At 37.0% G+C, this 24,152-nt stretch overlaps 1 protein-coding gene across 1 annotated transcript in view; it reads left to right on the forward strand.

Annotated features, from left to right (window-relative positions):
• LOC148954009 (uncharacterized) overlaps positions 1-24,152 on the forward strand; it is a 112,582-nt gene that overhangs the window by 30,003 nt on the left and 58,427 nt on the right. The window contains exons 8-10 of the mRNA XM_089085740.1: positions 11,244-11,394; positions 20,496-20,657; positions 23,286-23,567. Of these exons, the coding sequence (XP_088941866.1) occupies positions 11,244-11,394; positions 20,496-20,657; positions 23,286-23,567 (595 nt within the window). The remainder of the gene's footprint in view (positions 1-11,243; positions 11,395-20,495; positions 20,658-23,285; positions 23,568-24,152) is intronic.

Raw genomic sequence — 24,152 nt, forward strand, 5'->3', positions numbered from 1 at the left:
TTGTCAAAAAGATAAAATTATCCTAATTGCCAATGGAACATTTAGATGCTGGCTGACTGCGGGCACTGTAGATAAATTAAAACAGTATATTCATTCCCTATCTCAAGCATTATCCAAAGCCGGACAGAGATGCACTTGTTCCGGAGAACATATAAACAAGTAGAAACATAAGCGACATTAGATTTTTTCATGGGTAGGCACGCGTGTGTCGTCGGTATTCGCAGCCAGGAAAAGAAATAAGACGAATCGGGTGTCTAGGGATAAGGAAGAATTTAATACGTTGAAGATATAAAAAGGGAAGGAGAATAATTGGTATGGCTGTAATAATGCAAGAGGTAAAGATAACATTGGTTTAAGAATAGAAAGAAAAACAAAGAATGAATTTGTTATGTATTTTCTTGGATAGAGCTATTCCACCAGTTATTAGAAGAAAAACAAAGATCCTGTATCAAATTTCGAAGGACATTTGTATGGCCAAGAAATAGAGCATAAAAAAGAAAAATTCAAGGGAAAATTTTTCCTTACCAATAAGAAAAAAGTTTTGACGCTCCATGGTGCAATATTAATATCTAAAACCACGGACTATTGTGAAACATAATAGATAATCTGTGCTAAAACTATTAGGTTGCCCCTCTAATCCACAGTGTGGATTAGAAGTTAGCGCTAGAAATATCCATATTTTCTAAAATTTAATCCAACCTCCCCCCTTAGAAATCCTGGATAGGCCACTCAGTTAAGTCATACCTGTGAGACGCGACAGTAGCGAACCACTTTGCCGGCTCACCCCATTCCTTTCTGCTTTTGCCATCATGAATAATACAAGTTCTTACCACCATTTACTGACTGAGAGATATGCACTGAGTTGTTGATGGGCGAGGAAAGGGGTGGATCTTTAATACGTGCCAAGACTGCAGTAGCCAAATATTATTGAGTTGCGATTATACTGTCTAAACTTATATACAGTGACTGCGGGTAAGCACACATGAGTGGGCCAACAGGTTCCCCCCCCTCAAGAAAGTGTCCTGGTTTTGCTATATTGACGAACTCGCTGCTTCGAAATCAGAGTACATGTCCGGCTAATTGGTATTATCCATGTCAATAGTATAAATAAAACACACTTTTGCGCCTATGTAACTCTGTTTTGATAAGCAGTGAAAAAAAAAATGGTTTACTTGCCAAGGCTTCATGGAATATAAAAATTGCGATTTGGAATATTACAACGTTAAAAAACAAATATCGTACCGACGCTTTGACTGACGAATTCAGATGTTTCGAACTGGACTGAATTGAAGTTTCAGCAACTCATATCCCAGGGCTAAGAAACATTAAATTAAGTGATATAGAGTTTGTTTACTCAGGCAGGAAGGATGTGGTGATAGACAGAGGGAGTAGGACTCATGATGAATAAGGGAGCTGCCAAATTCTGTTTAGGTTGCTAAGTTATTAATAATAGAATGTCAGTTCCTCATTTTATGACTAAAAAGGGTGGGGTATCAGTCATAGTAGTATATGCCCCAGTGGAACCGACTGACGGACATAGCAGTGACTCAGATGATTTTACTTACAAGTACAGGAACAAATAAGCTGGGTCCCAGCGAAAAAAATATGGTGTTTTTATTAGGAGATCTTAACGCCCAGATCGGTGGAAATAGGGATAGAAGGTATCCTAGCCTAGGTAAATTGGGTATAGGAAAAGTAAACAGTATTGGATATCGACTTCTGCAATTTTGTTGGTATAAAAATGTAGGTATAATCAATATAGTATATATCAATAAAATGGGCCATAAATTACCATGATATTCATATGACGGTAAGATAGCTAACTTTATTGACTATGTTATTGTAAACTGAAGACTGGCAGGATCGATACAAGATACTAGGGTATAAAGGAGTGCTGTTGTTAATATTAAATGTAAAGATAACCATCTAGTTCTGTTTAGGGGTAATCTAAAGCTGAAATTTTGGAAGAGTAACTTCCGAAATCCTGGAAGCTATGACGTTAGTAGACTACTGGATGAGACTTTGAGTGAAACTATCCAGGAACAGTTGAATTCTAAACTGGAGAGTCTAAAATTTTGCAATGTAGAAGAAGGATAGAATAATTTTAGAGAAATAATTTGCGAAGTCGCTGTGTCTTAGAGAAGAAAGTTAGAAACGCTGCTAAGAATATTAGTTTAAATGCTTTATGTTTAATAGAGAGGAGGAGGGGCTTGTACTAAAATTATTTGAGTTATCATATGAAAATAAAAGGAACGTAAAGGAAGTGGAGAAAACATTGAAATAAGAATTAAGAGGAGGTGTGAAGTGGCGGGTTTGGATAAAATTGATGAATATCTGGAAGATGCAGCCGCACGGCATAATAGTAAAATATTGTACTGCCATGTTAGTAAATTGAATGGAAATAGTCAGTGTTGACATGTCGAAGTTAAAGATAGGAACGGAGCCACAGTTAGTGATAGAATGTGCTATAGCGTGATGGAGTTACAGGGAAAGAAATAGAAAAGTATGAAAAAGATTGTGACGCTTTGGATGTGAAGGAAGTTTTATTTTGCGAGGAAAAATTAATGACAGCCCTGAAAAGATTAAAAAATAATAAGGCTCCAGGTACCGATAGCGTGGTAAATGAGTTTTTTTTTTTTAATATTTTGATCATGAAGTTAGAGATAGATTACTGAAGATTATGAAGAGGGTTTTTGAAAAAGGGGAAGTACCTAGCGATTTTAAGGTAAACTTTAATTAAATCCCTCTACAAGACAGCTGATAGTGAGTGCGGTAATTGTAGAAGCATTAGCTTGGTCTCTATAGGAAGCTAATTACTTAATGCAATTAACCCCTGGTAATCTGACAAATTTTTTGCAGGGTAGTGTTGGAACTATCGAATTTGTTGGATTATAGAGTACTGCCTAAGAACCTCTTTCGTCAGGATTATTTTGCAAAAGAGTGCATTTTAATCCGACAAATTTACAGATCCAATTACAACATTCTATATTGTATATTATAATCTAAAATACCAGATCATAGTTCATTATGTATGTCGAATTTAATACATTAAACAACACAATAAGAGAGCTTACCTTTGATTATAGAATTAACATCATTACTGCTATAGAACCTACAAAAATACTACTTTACATTAGGAAATACTTGTGTACAAATGTGCATGTGTACTAAAATATTGAAGAACTGTGCATTAAAATTCTGATATGAATCAATCGATTTATGAAACATGAAAATATTCATTATTTTTTTGTTTTTTACATTGTTGAAACATGAGGTAGTTGTTCACTTGTGGAGTAGTTGCAATTACATCCTCGTGGCCTTTCTGGTTTACTATTGTAGAACTAGAAATACGTTTTTTGCAATCTCTACGTTACACTTTTCACAAAAAAAATATTTTCTTCTTTATTGATTCCACGGCACCTGGTTTCCAAATCTGCCGGACTTATCCGTGTTGTACCTGCAAATTGCTCTACTTCTTCCGAAGTTACACAGATTTGCAGATTGTCGCTAGGAGTGGTGACTATATCTGACTCAACTGAAATATATCTGATTGACTATAACATAACTCATTATATCTGACCAAGACCAATGTATTGGGTACCCAACTTACTGACCTTAGCTCTGACAGTAACGTCTGTGAAAAATATGGTTCAGTCCCGCTTTCTAGGGCTATTATGAGAGACAAGTTAAGATAGCTGGGACATGTTATGACAAATTGCCAAAGATTGTCCTTGTAGGCCAACCGCCTAGAGCCAAATGAAAAGCAGGTTGTCCCCAAACTAGGTGGTATGATGTCGTAAGGAAAGGTTTAAGGGAAATGGGAACTTGTTGGGATGGTGTAAATACGGAGGCTTAGAATAGATTGGAATAGAGGAGGAGCGTGTGTAGCTTTGTTGTCCTCAGGTGTGAGTTGTTGGTAGTAGTGGTAGAAGTAGTATACTTCTTCTGGGAGAGGTCAAATTCTTTAAAACAATTGAATTATTTGAAAATTATGGTGCATATTAGAAATGTTAGAGGATTTTTTATTAGGGGGCAGGGTAGGATTTTCTTGGCTGCACCGCGGATATATCCCGGAAAGGCGATAGGTGAGTAATTATTACTGGTGTCATGGCCAACGAATTGTCTATATGGTCAAGGAAATATTTTTCCCTAAGGCTTGCCGCTCTTTCCTAAAAACAATGGGAGGATCATACCCCTCTCAAATGTTCATCATACCCCTCTCAAATGTTCATCATACCCCTCTCAAATGTTCATCATACCCCTCTCAAATGTTTCTCGGTTACAGCCCCTCTTCAAACGATTAAATTGGATAGGCAAAAAAATTTGCATTGCTGTCGATAAAAGCCTTTATCTTTTTATCCAGATCAGTTAAAATGATCTAGCATGTAAATGTATGTGATAAATGTTAATATAAGAATTCTCAATAAGTTAAAAAAATTGGCAATTGCAAGCTAAGGTAGTACGTACACTAAAATTCTTAGTAAAAAGTCGTCTGCCAGGAAGGAAAAAATAGTGGGTTCACCAATACTCCGATGAGCTGTCCAAAATCAAAAACTTTACTTAGATTTTTCATGTTTAAAATTACCAATTGGTTTTATTGCTTAAAATGTGAAGAGTTCCAAGTGTATTTTATTACACATATGATGGAGTTATCACTTAAAGTTTTTGGTTTAAAATCTGAAACTAAAAAAATATTTTACTTTATATAATTGACAGTGTCGGTAAATGTAAGTCAGACAAAACTACAAAGCGTTTTTTTCTTACCCAAAGGCTAGTGACTGCATCTTATTATATTGAATGCAGTTTGTAAAGTTTATTAAAAAATGGCAAATTTTATAGTTAGTTTGGTAAGCGTACTCATTCAGTCTTGCGGCTCTGTGATTGATTTTTAATTTCAGAAAAGTTTTTCGATTTTTGAAGCGGGAAAGGCAAGGGGATATAGAATTTTGGGGGAAAGGGGTAAACTTTTTTCTCTGGTTTTCCCAAAACAGTATACGCTAGGGTTTTTGTTTTTTTGGTGACAGTTATAATAATAATAATATATTGAAAACGCGTCGTGTACAATAAATGCACAATGACAGAGTATACAAAAATGCGAAAAAAGGAAACAGAAAGAAAATATACTAAAAATAACAACAAAAGCAACAACTTCTTAAATAGTATACAAAATAATACGAAAAGAGGAAACAGAAAGATAACATACTCAAAAATTACAACAGAAACAACAACTTCTTCGAAAATAGCAACAAGGACAACAACTTCTGAAAGGAGAAAAAAAAGAAAAAAAAGAAAACAAGAGGGAAAACTAAACAAGCAAACTTCCCCACTCGTGCTTTAGTATTGCCGGTTTTGTTTTTTGCCGGCTAATAAGTGTCTCAACAGCTAGATTTGGGTCCGCTAGGTTGTAGTGCCGAATCAGAAAATTATATTTTGTCCTCCATGGTGGCAATTTTAGTAGGTACTTTGCAAAACGGAAAAACAAAGAGCTGATTTTAGTCTTTTCACAGTTTGTCAATAATTTCCAGAAAGGGGTCACATATAATATATGTGGCAGAGTGGTACTGTTGTAAATACTTGCCAGTAGTGGACGGTTAAATCTCAGAGTGGATTTAACGATCAAAGCATAGGAGCTGGAAATTCGCCGTTCAAGATGTGAGATCAGGAGGGAGCGGGTGTGCTGTAATGAGGTACCTATTGGCAGCCCAAGATATACTATTTTATCAACTGGTTTTACTGAGCAATCACCTAGTGTGACATTAGTAGGAGGGTCATTCTTCCAATTGAAAAGCGAGACTTCTGACTTTTAAGAGTTAAATCTCAGACTGACTTTCACGTAATTGGACTGCAGACATGAGAGAATTTGTGAAAGGCGGTTAAGCGTCCGGCTGAGGTTCAGTACGTCGTTAGCATAACATATTAGGGAGACGTCAATGGAACTGAGACTGCATGATAAAGGACAGCTGTCTTGAGGCGCAATAATGTAGTTGTTGCAGAAATTCGGAGACAAAACTTCCCCCTGATGGGCACCTTTGGAGACTGGTATCAAAGCTGACCGTGGGGCTGGCGGAAGGCCGTTATCGGGAGGGAGCTTGAGTTGCACGCGAAGGCGAGAGTAAAGATCACGGAAAGCCCGAATTATATTTGAGTTCACTCATTTTTTAGCTGAATACAGCAACACAAGTGCATGAATCAAAGAAAAAAATGCTCTGTGTAGGTCTAAGCCCCCGATTGCTAGGCTTTCCTTTGATTTTTTGCATCCAAGATTGCATATGCAACGAAATGGATAGTTTCAGCACAACCAATACCGCGTTGGAAACCGAATTGTCTTGGTGGACTGCAACACAGTTTCTTAAATTCATCTACGAATAAAAGTTCAAATAACTTGCAAAGAGAAGTAGCAATCGCAATTGGACGGAAAGAGGAGCACTGCGTGGTAACTTTTCCTTTTTTAGGAAATGGTGTAAGATCTCCAGTAGAGGAAGTAGTTGGGACAATGCCCTGAATGAGGATAATCTGCACCAGGAGAGTTACGTGACTAATGAGAGCGGGCCCACAACTTTTTGAATGGTGTACGCTGATCTCGTCAATCCCGACAGATTGTTTAGGTTTTAGGTGACAGATGGCCTTGCATACAGCTCCCTCTGTTACAACATAATCCCCCTGAGGACAACTATCTAAGAAGTCGTCCAACTCATCTTCGTATCTTTCGTTGAGGGCTGGGTCGGGAGGCAAAAATTCTTACCCATAGTAAGCGTACCATTCAGAATCATGGATAGCAGATGCGGACAAAGACTCATCGCTTTTAGAAGACAGAAAACGCCAAAGGAGAGAAGGATTAATTTTGGCCCTTGTAGATTCGATCTCATCTTTTTTCTGTGAGCTTTTAGCTCCTTCGCGAATTTTCTTTTTGTGAGCAGGCGGATTGAATTGACTACCCCCAAACGGGTTCGTCCACAAGAAACCCAAAGTCGAAGCCAAAATTTAGACTTAGAATGGGTATCCACTAACTGTGGATTTTCAGACCAGCCAGGAAGGGTAGGATGACGGGGTCTACTTAGAGGGACGGCAGCTTTTCCAGCACAGCGAAGGGCATGGCCAATTTCTGCGTAATAAATATCGACTGATAGTTGTGTTTCCTCCTTTAAAAGAGCAGTTAATCTAGAGAGAAGATGGAAAGAGACACGGATCTTACCAAGGACTCTGGCGGCTTCTTCTTGAAATAAAACAGGGTAAATTTTACGCCAATCACGGCGAAGCCTAGGAGGTGTTTTCGAAGTTGTTTGCGTTTGTGTATCTGAGCTGTGGCAAGGAATCTCGGCTGAGAACTGTATTGGTAAGTGATCAGATAGCTGAAAATCAAGCACAACCTTGACAGGCAAAATCCTGAGATTTGCGGACGCAACAACGTGATCGAGATCTGATGTAGGCATTGATGTGTGTACATGTGTAAAATTTAAATCCTTACACTTGAGATCAAACTGGTCTCCAAAAATACTAAGCAACAATGTAGAACGTAAAGACCTATATAAGAGCGGTTCATTCAAATCGCAATTGAAGTCACCAACTAATATGCATTGAAGGCTTAAGGATCTAATACAGTTAATACATTGGCCGAGTTTATCACTAGAATAAGTAAAAGCACGCTCCGAACGCTCATCATGGTAATTTGTAGGCAAATATACATTAATAAAAACACAGCCCTCAACACTAATCGCCAGAAAATTATCATTGACTTCAAATACACTAGATCTTAGAGTCGAACGAACGAAAGTGGCAATACCACCGGAGGTCGTCCTTTTCCACTTGGCTGCTTCGCTGAAACTGAATAATCCGATACTGAACTATTAAAACTAAAAATACTTTTACTGCGGCTTGTGACGAAATGTTCTTGTAAACAGACAACTTCATTTTGCTCAAAATACAACATCTAAGATCAGAATTTTATTCGCGAATGAGCCATTAATGTTCCACGATAAACATTTAACTGCGGAAGCTTCAGATGTCATTTTTTTTGTGGATTACTGTTTGAGGGACATTTTACACTGTAACACGTGTGACTGCCGATTCTGTAATCAACACAGGAATGTTGGCTCTCTGCATGGTTCATCTCACTTAGAACGATGTGCATTTGAGCCATATCTAGAGTATAAAGGTTCAGCCAAACACTGGGAAGCGAGGTGACCGATTTTGTGGCAGTTATAACACCGTCTTGGCAAGAACTTAAACGGATCAGCAGGTAGACACTCGTAGCCGATAATCTCCGAAACACTCAGAAATTGTTGGAGCTCACTGATAGTGTTAAAATACACTTTGAAAGAACGGGATTTTCCGCATTGTTCAGTCTTCGTACTATTCGGGATTATATTTTTTAGTCCTTCACAGTTTATATCTTCAGGGACATTTCGAAGCACAGCTATGTGCAGGGGTTCTTGAACAGCAATTTTGAGATCGGGCTTGGAAGATTTCGCTTTCTCAACGATTTTTGCTGCTGCAGCTTTCGACCTGACCACAAGCTTCCATTCGTTTGCAGATTTGCGAAGTTCGCCAATGTCATTTGCATTTTCACAGAAACTGTCTATGAAAGCTTTCCGGTCATTTGGGCCATTGAGCTCCTTGGGGGGATTTTTCAAGACAACAGAATAGGTAAAATCTTTGGGCTTGGACGTTTCAGGGGCACTACGACTGCTGGTAAAAATACTGACGGCTGGAGCGGACTGGGTAGCTAAAAAATTATCAAGCTTCCGAGAGAGTTCATTTACTTTGGCAGTAACTGTTGCATTCACCGCATCTCCGATGACCGGAACCGAGCAGGGGTTAAAGATGACAAATTTTGGCATGCTCACATTATTTTTCGCAGCTGAAACTAGAATTTTGCACGTTTCAATGATATTGTCTTCATCTTTAGAGTATGTCACAAGACAATTCGTAATACTCAACTCAGTATGATGGATTCGCTTTGCCTTTATAACATCTTCATGTGTATAGGAAGCAACACGCGCTTTTACGATACAGTCCAATTTTATTCCATCTGTAAGTACTCTCGTAACACAATTCAGTAACCGATTCAAAATAATTTTTTCACTTTCAGCCATCGTAGGTCCAAGCGTAATCAAATCTCAATGTAAAGTCACAAAACAAAGACTTGCCCGCAAGGGGGGCTTTTTTAAGTCCCCCCACTTTCCAATAAACGCCTTCTAATTATCCAATGAAATAATTCAATCCAAATAAAATAGTACAAATTTTCTAACTACAATATGCGGTACTGTAGGCCTATAGTAAGTGGTATCGCTTTAACCGTTTTATAAGTTATCATTTTTTATTTCGATTCTTCTAGTTCTGGCTAGATTTTCTTGGTATTTTTGTAGCTGTATCAGACTGCGAGGGAATTTGGGTGGGTGAGATTGGATATTGGTCCATTTCCGTCTAAATAATCTAGGTGCCTCTTTTATCTTAGTTAAAGAAATTAGTCTACTATCTAGGTTGAAACATAAAAATAGTTTGTATGTCCTTTATATACTGTCTTATTCCCTTAGTTATGCAGGTTAACAGCGTTATGTTTCTTTTTCACTATATGATGTTTATTTGTGACGTGAAATATTATTGCCATTTCTTGAAACTAACTTTTAGAAAATTTGTTTGGTAATCTAGAAATACAATCTAAAACACTGGTATCTAATCTAAAAACACTGATCGTCATTGGAATATCCCCTGGAGGACCCGTCCCCCTCCAAAGATATTTGTGCATAAATTATTGGTGGTACTTTAGGCCAAATAGTCTGGCACTTGTTCCTCCCCCTCCCACAGGTAATACACTTGTCGTACTCACACTTGTTATTTTCAGTGCAGGAAGAACTCGTAGAACCCTCGTTGGTCTTGACCACGATACCAACATTTTTTTATACCCACCCCCCAGAAAAAATACCCCCCCCTTCGTAATAAGATAAGATTTATTGCTGAAAAACGGCTATCACAAGCCCAAAAGGGCCGAATTCGCACTTTAGCGTCAAACCCTATCAATATCGTGTTTCTTTTAATATACCACCAAAGATTCATAAATATTTCTGGTCATAAAAAGTCTCTTAAAGATTGGCGATAAAAGTGTCATCATTAGCTTTCATAGCAAACTTACAACTACTCTGGTGTCCGATGTGGTGTCACCTGGTAAAACTATCAGTTTGTTGCAACCACTTGGTTCATATGCAAAAATTTATTGTTAGAATGGAGGATAAATGCTTAAACTACAGCAAAATGGGAAAATAGTTATATGGCTGTTATTAGAAAGCCTCGTTTAGATATTACTCGTCAACTGCCCGCGTAATCATATCACCATCGCTGAGCCCTAGAAAACAAACCAAAGGTGATAAACAGGAAAATGCTCAAATCTTTGGAACCGTAGTGGGTTGCATATTTAGGGCCTTCATTTTCAAAAATTGTATTGACCTTTCCGATTAAGTCAAAGTATAAGACAGCCATGAAACCATCTGATGAGTTCTTCCTTCTACTTCATAACTTATCAGTTGTTGTTAATTCAACTTAATTGATTTTATTTAAAAAAATTAGAAGGGAAGTCAAATTAGTAAAGTATAAAGTAGAAGCAACTGATAAGCTGCTTCTACTTCCAAAATTGATACCTTCTAAAATTGGGAATATTTCTTTCTCTCCCCCGAACTTCTAGAAATTATCGAGAGAAATTAAATTCGTATTTTGTTTTGTATTTTGACGAATTAAACTCTGTTTAGTTGACCTTTCTTTCATCTTTGGTTGTGCTGGCATTTACTTTTATTCCTCTGTTGTCTGAGCGGGTCCAAATTACTTTTAATTGCAATCACCCCTACTGGAATCTGGCCTAGCAGTGATTTTTTGTACGAATCTTTGTGGAAACTTTAAAATTTCACAATAGTTCCCTCGCCAAGTATCGTCACTAAATTTTCTGCAGCAAAATGCGGTGCGAAATTCTTGTAGTAAAAATATGCCTCAAATATGCAACTACTTTTTTATTCTTTCTCCTCTTTATGGTGAAAATGGGCACAGCTGTGCAACAACCTCAAGTTGGAGTCGAAGTTGGCTTGCAATCTCCCCAATTTTGAGAAAGAAAAAAAAAAGGCTAAGCTAAATACGCCTTTTTATTTGTTTTTGGACTTATTTAACACTAGCACATGTTGAGTTGTTTAAGATTGTACCATTAGTAACAAAACATAACTCAAATGTTTCCTTTCATTTTATGATTTTTACTTTTGTTGCAGATTTCTAAGTCCTGAGAATGTGTTATTGCAACTGAAATATAGGTATGACAGAGAAATAGATAGAGCCCAACGCTCATGCTTAAAGAGAATTTTTGAGCAAGACGATAGCCCTTCAAAACCCTTGTCACTTTTTGTGACAAATGTCTTCAGCGTAAGTTTCTTTACTTCTTGTTTAGTTGAATTGCTGAAAGATCAATTCTTAATTTAGATCTCGGAATTGCAGCCCTTATCCAGGTCAACAGGATAGTCAACACGATTTTTGCTAAAATACTACATTATAAATGATTAATCTTTCAAAATTGATCCCAGAACTCCTGTCCCCCGCCCCAAGAACTCTTGTTCGTAGTTCCAGTGGCGCATCTTCATTTGGAATCTCTTAAAATAGACTCTGTATTTCCTGCTGAAGTAACTATAAGAATCTATTTTAAGATTCAAACTTAATACTTTTAATTCCTTTGTTTTGTTACAAATCTTTTGTTATTTTCATGAAAGAAATTGTAATTGTGTATATTCCATATCATATGGCCAAGATATATCATTCTGTGAATAAAAATCACCATCCTAAAAAATGTTTGATCAGAATTTTGCATGGTTTGTGTGAGCCAAAATCTCCTTCTTTAACTGCAGCTGACATGGGTAACTATGCGCTTCTGCTTATGACCGACGACGCTACTTTTGCACCCAGAGTTATTTAAAAACGAAATCACAAGTTCGAAGTAAAAGTTAGAAAAAATAGGGTTCTTATGCTACTTTATCACAGTTGAATCATTAAGGCATCATAAAAATGTCTTCTGAGATATCTTTGGGTGTCGAGTTGAGAACATGCCCTCATCTGTCAGAGGTCTGCTGAGTGTCTATATTTTGTATCCATCGTGACTATAGGGATCACTAGGCTATGGAATTGGCGCAGTTTTAGTTTGTTCGATTGATTATTATTTCTAAAGGGGGCTAGTTTTCGGTAGCTAGACTCAGCAACTGCAAGTCTTCGTTTTACACCAGGAGTACTAAAGTTGTCAGAGGGGAATAAGTCACCTAGGTACAAGAAATTGTCCACCGGTTCGACTTCTCGTCCGCATATGGTGATAACTGGGGGGTGGTGGGGGGTTATCTAGTTCATGTCTCGTAGTCACCATAACTTTGGCCTTGATGGTACTGATCTTCATTCCAAATGGGCTTGGTGGCATCGTAAATTTTATCAGCTTGTGTCTGCAGTTTATGCGAAGAGTTAGCTATCTCATCTAAATCTTCAGTGCAGGCAATATTGTCTATTACCAGCCCTCCTATTTTAGCGTTATATGCCGATAACATCAGTAACAGGACGGTATTTAGAAAAAGATTCAAGAGGTATGATAATAAGATGCAACCTTGTACTTTTTAGGAAGTTGCAAACATCTGAGAACTCAGTTATCAATTGCATTTGGACTGAGGACATGTATTAATATTTAAGCCAGATTAAATTTGGAATAAATTACAGTGGATTGCAGTGACTATTAGTTTTAAAATAAGTGAAACAATAATTTTATATTTACAGACTATTTTACCATTGTATATATTTACTCATTCATATAAGGTCCTCTATTGTTTTACTATCTTTTTAATGTGATAATCTGATTATAATTCAATTTTGCTAATAAGCGAGCAGAAGAGGGGAATTTTTTGTCGCAAGGGCCGTAGTACCTACCGGGAATGTTAGTCCCTTAAACTGCGTGGATTTGGTAGAAGGAAACTACGCTTCCTTCGCTTACGGGTATCTGGTTCTTGTGATATGTACAGTGAATAATGAATAATGGACTTGTTTTTTCGCCGGTTTTAAATTTTTTGCAATTTAATCGATATAATGGAGTGAATGAAAACGGAATGCTGAAATGTGGAAAGGAGTTTTTTTCTGGACTTGCCGAGTGTAATCGAAGCTAAAAACTTCTCTACGATGCGGCTGTACCTGGGACTGAGCTTCCGAGAAGACAGGGGCCGAGGGCTTTGGAAAGCCATCTGAAGGATATGTTAAGTATATTCGAGAAATGTGACGATGAAGACATAGACCTACCGATGTTTGTAATTCGTTCTCCAAATGATGTACCTGTCATCCCTGCTTTGGTTTATTCGAGTTTGAACGCGAAACTGAATAGAATGGAACACACCCTAAAGACTGTTTCAAGTAATTTCGATTCGTATGATAATCACTTTCTACCATTGCCTGCCTGTGCGACGCCGTCAACTGACTCTCACACCACTGTTGTTGTCTCTAAAGTGCCGCAAACACTAAATGACCCGATAAAACGCAAAGAAGTGCTCGATAAAGTGAGCTGTCATGATGCAGTTACCAAGCTGAGTTTGGGAGGAGACAAATGGCTAATCAATGTTAAAAATTCTGCTGCTGAAGAATTCAAAGACTCTATTTCAGTGATTTCAGCAGAATCTCCATCCAAGGTGATCACTAAGCGGTTTTTCGGGATAGTCAGAAGAATATCGAAGGACTTAAACCTCATTCTTTGAAGGATATCCAGGTGTGGTGGAAGCCATGTGGCTTGGTGACACAGGCACAGTTAAGCTTGAGTTTTGATACTCAATGTCAAAAGCCAAGGGTATGCAAAATTGTTTTAAACTTGGATACGAATATTTATCTGTGAAAGAATATCTGTCGGCACCTTGGTGCTGTCTAGAATACCGTTCGCCACACCATAAAGTAGCTGATTGTACAAGTTAAGTTGAAAAGTGTGGATACTGTGCGGGCACTCATTTCTTCACCAAGGATTATCTCTACCGGCTAGATGCAAGATGTGCAAATTATGGTGAACATCATGCCTCCTTTAGTCTTAGATACAAAGTGCTGAGAGATATCATTTCCAAGAAGAAATGATTGTGCCTGTTTCGATTGTTTCGCTTAATATAAATGGTACTCGTTTAAAGGAGCATATGATTGATGAATTGTGTGACCAGTTTGACATAGTATGCCTTCAAGAACACCTCCTGACTTTTACTAGTATTAACGTGTTAAAAAGAAGTCGTAATCATTCCGTTTTTAACCAAATACTGCTGAGGTCACTTTTGGTAGACCATCTGGAGGCCTCGCGTGCATTGTTAAAAATAACCTGAGTTTGCTCTCTCCAGTGTGTTTTCACAGTGATAAATTCATCCTTACGGTTCGGTTTGGTAATACTGTGCTGATAAATGTGTATCTCCCGTGTAACAAAAAAACTATATCCGCTTTAAACCTGTATATGAAAGCCTCTGCAAATCTTAAGGCTATTCTTGCGTCTGTTGTATCGATTGGTTATGATTTCATACTGGTTGGTGACTTCAACATAGATATTACAAGTCAGTCAGTTCGATCCGATATAGTCCTTGATGCTTTTTCTGCTTATAAAATAGTCGAGAAAAGTGTTGATTATTTATATGTTCACCAATCTGGATGTTTGCGTATTATTGACTATGTGGTTTCCCCGCCAAATATTAATGTATCAATTGTTCTTGTTCATGAAGACTATCGTGATATTGACCACCTCCCGATTTCGTTCTCTGCTTCTGTAGTCGCTTTCCATTCTGCTAGACCAATTACACAAAGTTCTAAGTGGTTTTACAGGAATAACTGGAGTAGAGCTAATTTTGCACTTTATATTACTACGTTGTCCGCGTTATTGGGTTCTATAAAAGTTTCTTGCCATTTGCTTCAAGTTACCAGTTTCTACTGTTGATATTGGTCAAGCTATTAAGAACACGCAATCTAGCTCTGTTGATCAAGACGGAATTTCTTCTTATCATCTAAAAGTAGTTTGCCCAACTTTGATAGATCACCTTCAGCTACTGTTTCAGATGTGTTTATCTACTTCTATGGTTCCCGATAGTTTTCTCTGTGGCATAGTCACCTCGGTTTTGAAGCGTGAAAAAACTTCGTCAGAGTGTAGTGCTTATCGACCAATTACTGTTTCATGCACTCTTAGCAAAATTTTTGAATTTTTTTGAATATATTCTTCTCCCTTTCATTTCTGAAAATGTTAATTTTGGTGAACACCAATTTGGCTTTCAAATAAGACTGGGACGTCAGCAGGCCCATCGTGTTCTAGCTTCCTTCCTGTTGCACTCTGTTAATGATAAATCTCCTCTTCATATCTGTGCTCTTGATCTTTCGAAAGCTTTCGATAGTATAGTCCACTCACATGCAGTCTATTCCCCTTTTTCCAGCAATATTAACCTTTCTATTGTAGTTTTGTTACGATACTGGTATTCTAACTCTTTTATTCGGGTAAAATGTAATGGAGTGGTTTCTGATTCAAAGGTGTTTCTTCGGCGCGGGGTCCGTCAAGGTGGTGTGCTTTCTCCAAATATTTTTAAGTTCTGTATTGCTCCTCTCCTTTCATCTTTGCCTTCGACTTTCATTTCTCATGTAATTGACGTCTTGTAACTGGCTTTTGTGGACGATATTCTCCTTGTCAGTTGTTCTAGGTCTGGGCTCTCACATGCTGTCAGATGGATCTCAGAGCAATTCAGACGGATTGGGCTTTGATAAGTGCGAATATACTTCATTTAATTCGAGTGCGAGTCTCCCTCTTAATTGTGTTTTTTTTCTCTATTCCCTGTGTCTCTTCTTTTCGGTGGCTTGGTCTTCACATTACTAATAATCTCAAAACACTTCGGGCTCTGACAGTTTCTAATGCAAAAATAAAAAATTCAGATAGGATATTCAAAAATTGTTGTAAATAGAGGGAGGTATAATAGAAAAGCGCTTAGGAAATTATATTCTTCATTTTGCGATCATTCTATTCTTTTTTTTTATCTGGTTTTCTTCCAATTCTGAAGCCTAAAGATCTGAATTCTATCCGAACTTATTATTTTAAATTTTCTTGGTACCTTTTGTGCCTACCTCCGTGGTTCCGGAACCGGCACCTAATATCGCGATTCGGCCTTCCTGATTTACGGGAAAAAGCGACAGTGTTTGTGGGAAATCTGTCGTTATCTTCATTTATTACTGTACACCATAATTTACGTCGTTTTATGTAAATAATTATTATGCATAGATGTTTGCTTTTTTGTTTTTTTTTTTATTTTTTGTGTTTTTTTTGTTGTTGATGTACTCCGCTTCTTTTTATAGTGGTTAATAAATAAATTATTATTATTATAAGTGGTTAATACTTAACCTCTTTATAATTCTGACTATTTCATCAGGAGTTTCGTACTGAATGAGGATATGCCAGGGTCCTTCGCTCCATATTGGGTCGAATTCATGTCGGAAATTGACGAATGGCTGGTGGAGTTCTTGGTTGAATTCAAGGAATCATTCCATGATTTGTCGAATGACGAATATTCGGTCGATTGTAGATCTGCCTGAGTGAAAGTCGGCCTGATATTCTGCGACAGCAAAGCAGTAATTGCTTTTATGTGTCGGAGTACGAATTTTCTCAGAACGCGTGACTGGTGGCTTGGGTATTTTCTGCGTTGTAGTTTCCATGTTCCTTCTTTGGTTTGCTTTTGTAAAAAGGGACAATGGCGATGGTGCACCATTGATTATTTACGTGGCCGGTGTCCCGCCTGGAGAAACAATGATGTGGTACAGATGAGTTACATAATCCAATTCAGCATTGATGAGTTTGATAGTAATTCCGTCTGGGTCACGGGCCTTTCCTTACTTGAGGAACTTAATTGCTGATTAAAATTCTGACTTGAGTGGAGGTGGGGGGTTTGATTTCTTGGTTGAGTAAGGGGGGTTCCTTTAAGTATTTCATGATCAGCTGTTATTGGGGGTTAAGTTTGTCTTTCTTTCTCAGTCCATCTTTGGAGTATCCTCTTTAAATTGCTAATCACTTTCTGTCTATGTCCAGAACCGTCAATATCAGTGATCCTGGACATAGACAGAAAAGTGATTAGCAATTTAAAGAGGATACTCCAAAGATGGACTTAACTCGCACTCACTTTCTTACAACTGCTCCGCTGTTCTCTTTCTTAAACAATAATTCGCAGTCTAGGTATTTTGTCTGCAGGTGGCTGTGTAGCGCCTCTGTGATCTCTCGCTCCACTCTTCCCTTGAGGAGCTGTTAGGTATCTCAGCTGTTGCGGTCAGACTTTTTGTAGAAAATGCACTTATCATCGCATAGCCTGGTGATATTATCTGTGATTCATGGCTATATATATAAATATATATATATATATATATATATATATATATATATATATATATATATATATATATATATATATATATATATATATATATATATATATATATATATATATATATATATAATATATATATATATATATATATATATATATATATATATATATATATATATATATATATATATATATATATATATATATATATATATATATATATATATACCAAGAACGTTATTCGCCGTCTCGTTGATCGGTGACGTGGCCTGTTCGGATAGAGAGTATATCTTATTAAAGGCGGTCAAGGGACAGTAATGGCAAATAGTTCTGCTTTTTTTCATTATACCGCAGTAGGTCCAGCCGGGATCTTGGAATTTTTTTTTTTTTTGCTTTTGACAATTTTTCCATTCTTAGTTCTAATCTCGACATTAGAATAGTGTGATCGAATCGAAGTCTATCCCAGATAGTTCTATTGTGTCTAGTACGGAGGACTACCAGCGTTCTGATAACAACACACAGTTAATCATGTTCCCGGTTTTACCGTCTGGGGAACTCCGGATTACCTTACGTTGATGGCGGTGTTTGAACATAGCATTCGTTGCGATTAGTTTGTTTTCCCAACAAAAGTCGAGCCATTATTCTTCTCTCGCACTGAGTGCCCCGTGACAAAAGCTCCTATTAGATCAGACCGTACCGTTATTACCATTACTGACTATAGTTCTGAATTCCTCCATAACAGTCAGTATATCTTTCTATTGCATGTGGTCGATAACGTTCTGGAGTGCAATCTATATTTCATCGCACTATTTCTCCCTTCTACTAGAGTTTGGAAACTCCGCCAGTGAGTAAACCTTGACAACTGAGACATTGTAGACGAAATCGCAGAGATAACGCAGTTTTAGCCATTCCCCCTATACTTAGTTTGAACTCCCCCCCCACCCTACACACACACAAACACACACTTCCTGAAATTTTGAGCTGTGTTCCCTAAGCCAATCCTGAGATGTTGCAGATATGCTATTTTAAAAGCCTAGATTCTCATCGTGTCATTAGTGTTACCTCTGACTGCTCCCCCAAGCCAGATTCTTAAACCTACTTGACGTCCTAAAATCTCTCTAAAATTTCAGCTTGATTTCTGAAGCCCTTTCTGAGATATCGTGGATAAACTATTTTGTTAATCAGGGTACATGTAATGTCTTTGATTAACATCGCTGTTTCACTCTGAATAGATTCTAGTTCCCTTTGGGTTTATAGTGCCAAATCTTAAGGCAGACTTGAGATAAAATGGGTTTATTCTTTTTCTACCTCCTCTCTCTCGAGTTCAAATATGAGGTCCAAATTTCTCCACCCCCTCCTGCAAAAATAACTCAGATGTGGTATATTGATAAACCGGATGCACATAGTGTCTGTCGATATAGCTCTGTCCTTTCCCTCAAGTTATAATTCGACGCGCACTTCTGTTTCCTGAAAGTCCTAACTTTCTTTTTTTTAGCGGATCTAGCTATTTGCTTGAGATCCAAGCCTAATCGATCAAAAAGTACTCAGAGTTAACAAACTGTCAACTTACTGCCATTTTTAACTAGTGTCTTTTTATGCTGTTGTTCTATGTATCGTATTTTTAAACGTACTTTTCTTTGTCTGATTCCTAAAATAAAATCTCCTTGTGACCTAAGTGACTTTAGGCCCATTTTCTAAAACCCTAGCTTTCTTCAGGGTTTTGAAAGTTGTCTTTACAATCTTCTTTACCAAGATATAAACTATAATATTGGCCCAAATTAGTTTGGTTTCAGACTAGAATATAGCAAAACCCAAAATATTATATTGATGTTAGATACTATCTTAGAGTAGTTACAAACCGAACTTCACCTGCAGCTACTTTTGCCGATACTTCAACAGCCTTTCGCAATCTCTACCATTTGATTGTCCTTGATGAAGCTCAAAACTCGACAAACGGAAGACCTATTAGCATGCTACGCAGTATTCTGTCTGATCGGGAGCATTGTGTTCTTCTTCCAGATTAGGCCAATTTTAACTGTATTGATGTTTCTTGGCTATCTACACAGGACGCTAAATTGAGTCCCTTGTCCGTTCTTTGTTTTTGATAGTGTTATTAGCAATCAGCAAATTATTTTAAGTTTGCTGATCAGGGATGCGTTCAATTCAGTATTAAACCTGTCATTTTCAAACTTTTCATAATTTTGGCTTCCATCAATTCGATTACAGCAATTTTCTATTCAATTACAAATATATTTCAATTCAAAGAGGTAAAAGTAAACTAAAAACAATGAAGGATGACCGATTGCCAAAGATTGACCTTTTTGGACAACAGTCTAGGGCTAAACGGAAAGCAGGTTGTCCATTGTGGGGGTGGGATATCGTAAAAAAAGATATAAAGGAAAAAGGAACTTTCTGGGAGGTGTAAATAGGAAGGCTTTGAATAGATTGGGATAAAGACGGAGCGTACGTAGCTGTGTTGGTCTCATGCGCTTTGTTGCTGCGGTGAGTTGCTAGTAGTAATTTAACTCGTTAAAATAGTTAAAAAGCAAAAAACATGTCAAGAATTCTACTTCAAAAACACAAGATTTAAACTGTACGAAAGGTTCTATTCATGTAATCTTCATTTTTCTATTTTCATTTGATGGCTGAGTGAATTCTTTGGCGTGATAGAAGAAATGAATGCTAATCTTGCAGTTCATACGAAAAATAGCGTTGTCAATGATAGTCATGCTATACTGATTTTAGGATTATCTAAGAAAATCAAACTCCATCGTCAGACTTTCCAGCGAAATTATTTTTTGAATAATTTTGCAATCGCATTTTCATGAGAGGACGTTTCGGCTGCAATTGGAAGCACTGTCGAAAATCCTTTGACATTTTAACTGATCGTGAAGTAACTTATCTAGTAAAAACCTTAAACAGTATAACGAGAACTTGTATCTTATTAGTTTCCTCATAAATCAGTTAGTTTCTATCTTAAGTATATTGACTCTTCTTTTGTAATCAATCTGGTGTTGCAGAATCTCTTTAGAGTTTTAATGAAAAAGCGAAAATGTAACGCTGTTGGAAATTTTAAGTTTTCTTTTGGTGAAATTTATCTTGGGTGGAATTTGGCAACATCATTGATATTGCCTTTTGTTTTATTAGCCGTCACGTTTGGAACTATCGGATGGATGGTATTCAATTATTGGTTTGTTAGATTCAGTCTTAGAAGAAGCAGTCAAGTCAAATAAAATTCAAATTGGTACAAAACTAATGGTTTTCGGCGCTATTCTTGTTGGAGCCCAAGAACCGTGTGATCCATTACAGGTAAAATGATTATATTTTTCGCTTCGCTTTTTTTTGGGGGGGGGTATATTACTTACGATGTTCTTCTGTTTATCAAAAAGGTAATATGGTTCTGTCAAGGTGCGTCGTCGTGTATTTCGATCTTTTAAAAATGCGTTTGAAAGAATTTTTTGATGGTAATTGGACCGGTCATCGGAAACACAAAATATTTAATAAAATAACTGTATCTACGAAAAAAAAAATCTGTTCTGCTATTGAACTTTCTAATTTACACAATAATTTTTTATATATTCTTATTATGGGTGTTTTAGCTTATAATCCCTCTAGAGTTTTAAGCCGGGATTAGTAGTGTCAATTCACTGAACATGATTTTAGGCTTAATAGCCGTTACAGTTTATAAAAAAAATTTCGAGGCTTAGTTAAACTACTTCGAAGTTAACGAGATACATAATTGAAAAATATTGTTGACGTTCAAATAAATCCATACAAATGAAAAAGCAAAATTATCGATTTTCTTTTTATATGACTATATTAGATCTCTCACTTGATAGTCAATATAGTCAATTCATATGATGTGAGTTATCAATTTGCTTATAAGTCATAATCACTTTGAGTATTTGCTCTGGGTTAAATGCACAGTGCAATATCTGGGCATTTTCTAAGTCAACGTTGTATTAATTTATTATAAAAGGTAAGTCAAAACATAAGCTATTACTCAGCTACACACCAAAAGGTAAGCCTGCTAGGGGATGCCGCGAAGATAATGACAACAAAAAACAGAGTGCAAAATTATTAGTAGAGACAAAAGAGGAACTTTTTTTTAGACCAAAGCTGCTAAACTTTTCCACCCATGAGTCACCTCGTAGTTCATGTTCACTATACTGTTTGCGTTCGATTGATTATTCAAAATCTAATAAGCCAGTTTTTCCTGTTTTCTATAATCAATTATGGTATTTAACATGTTCTATGACTCTTTTTTCCCCCAATATAATTAATAGTGAATATAGAAATCTGGATAAGGTTTGTTTATTTAAAAATAGCTTGAAGGGATTAATTTATAGTCGTTACTCGTAGTCATTGGGCGTGTGATTTCTAACCCTGGGCGGGTGGCAAATGAAGTTGTATTTCCTATCACTTTCTCCATCTCTCCATTTTTCTTTCTTTATCTCTCCTTCTCTCTGTTTTGTTTCTCTCTCCCATCCTCCCTTTACTTCGCTCTCTCTCTCTCTCTCTCTCTCTCTCTCTCTCTCTCTCTCTCTCTCTCTCTCTCTCTCTCTCTCTCTCTCTCTCTCTCTCTCTCTCTCTCTCTCTCTCTCTCTCTCTCTCTCTCTCTCTCTCTCTCTCTCTCTCTCTCTCTCTCTCTCTCTCTCTCTCTCTCTCTCTCTCTCTCTCTCTCTCTCTCTCTCTCTCTCTCTCTCTCTCTCTCTCTCTCTCTCTCTCTCTCTCTCTCTCTCTCTCTCTCTCTCTCTCTCTCTCTATTTCTCTATTTCTCTCTCTCTCTCTCTCTCTCTCTCTCTCTCTCTCTCTCTCTCTCTCTCTCTCTCTCTCTCTCTTGTTTAACCTCTTTAACGCAATTTTTACTCTTTATGAAGTTCCTCGACCCTTGAAAAGAAAAATAATTCGTCGACAATAATGAATAAAGTAACCGTTAGTTTAGATTTCTGTATGTACTATAGTAACCAATTTTACCGTCCCTTTGTCAAGCATACAGTTTTGACTGTGATGATTGCAAATTCGGATTGTTTACGAAAACACACTACAGAGTGACCAATCTCTGTCTTAACAATGGGAAACTTTTTATTAGGGAACCTTGTTAACCTGGTTTCTTCCAATAATGATTATAAAAAATATGTTTTATATGTTCAATCATGTGTTTGTGATCCCAATTACGACTATTTATCCTTCAAGTGTTGAATTTACGTATTTATAAGCCGAATTTTAGATAACAAACACAATAAAATTAAAAGCGACAAAAAATGCCGACTCTGGTTCATCATATTCGCGATTTTGCATGATTCGCTGAAAGATTCATGGCCTGGAAACACTTCACTCAATAAATTTTTCAAATGCTGCTGTTCCTTATGAGGTTGTTCCCCTTTTCTAAGATTAACAGATCCGAAACCTTATATAAAATATTTACTTTTATGATTACGTAACTGTTGTAAATAAACCAATTCAAAGATTCAGACTTGACTTGCTTTCGAGCAAAGAAGGGTTTAATCGGCTACGAATGTGTTTAAGCTGAAGCATATGTCCAAGTTAAGAAGTACACGAGAGATCAGATCAATGTTTTGAGGGAGAAGGGGTGTCTAGAGATTGTTAGTTTTTCGTCCATATTTTTCTACAGTGCTTGGATGGACTCGAGTACCCCCTCCCCCATATATAGATATGGATGGAAAGAACTTCGAAGCTGGATGCTTTCTTTTTTATATAATAATCTATATAATAAATCTATTTGCCTATTTACCCGATTTCTTCATTTACTTCTCGGACTGCACATTATATTTCAGTTTCATTATCTTTAATTTTCCCTTTTGGAAAATTTCATCTCGACTCTCCTCCCCCGACAGGGACAAGCATACTTTTTCACATGTTTTGTTGATTAAAATCAATCCGTATGTTTGTATATAATAGATCTATCTATTCTAGAAAACTGGCGCAGAAGCGTTGAGATTAAATGCTAACGGTTGTCGCAAAGTTCATTGGTCAAAGAAGCTAGGCTATCAGCCTTGTCGAGAATCTCCTTCAGTCCCTCTCCACTGCATAAGAAGAGACGGTGGTCAAGTTCCTCGGATCAAATGTCTCATAAGTAGAGTTTATCCAGTACTTTACTTCTTAAAAAAAGAAGGTGGATCTTTGACTTTAAACCAAAGGATGTATGAAATGTTTCTTAATGACAGCGAGTGCGCGAGGAGACTCAACTACGAAAAGGTAAGATACTTTTATTACGAATGGCTTTTTAAAGACACCTATGCACTCAGTCTGCTCTAAATGCCCGAAAAAGCGAAGGATACGGAACGTACACACAGCTTTTTTCAGTTCTTCATATCGATATGGAATAACCCCCCTGATATCGTTTTTCTTTAAAACTATCAGCTAGTTTCAGCGGATGTGTAAAACTCAAGAATTAAGCTGGTTAAAGGAGTAGCGGCGTGTCGGGCACTTTATTTGTCTTTACCCCGAAATTTGTTGTTCTAGAAAACTCATATCTTGTTAGGAAAGTCACAAATTGTATCTAGAAACTCTGTTCTGTTATCATGTTTAACTATTAGTTTCTGAAAAAGCTATTTTTCTTTATTATTTCTTATTTTTTTTTCTTACCTTAAGAGATGATAGTGATGCAAAACGCCATAAGAACCTCATGTTTGCGTTTTTTATATTTTGAAGTTCAGACCCTTCTTCACAAGTCGAAAGGAATTAATTAGCTTTTGCTTCTTTTAAGGAAGAAAAAAGGTTACTTTGTTATAGAGAGCAGTATTTAGAGAGTTATTTTGAGGCCTTCGTCGTTTTAATACA

This window comes from Artemia sp. Qi Xiang Cuo, chromosome 3, assembly GCF_049724085.1.
Source record: "Artemia sp. Qi Xiang Cuo chromosome 3, ASM4972408v1, whole genome shotgun sequence".
NCBI lineage: Eukaryota > Metazoa > Arthropoda > Branchiopoda > Anostraca > Artemiidae > Artemia > Artemia sp. Qi Xiang Cuo.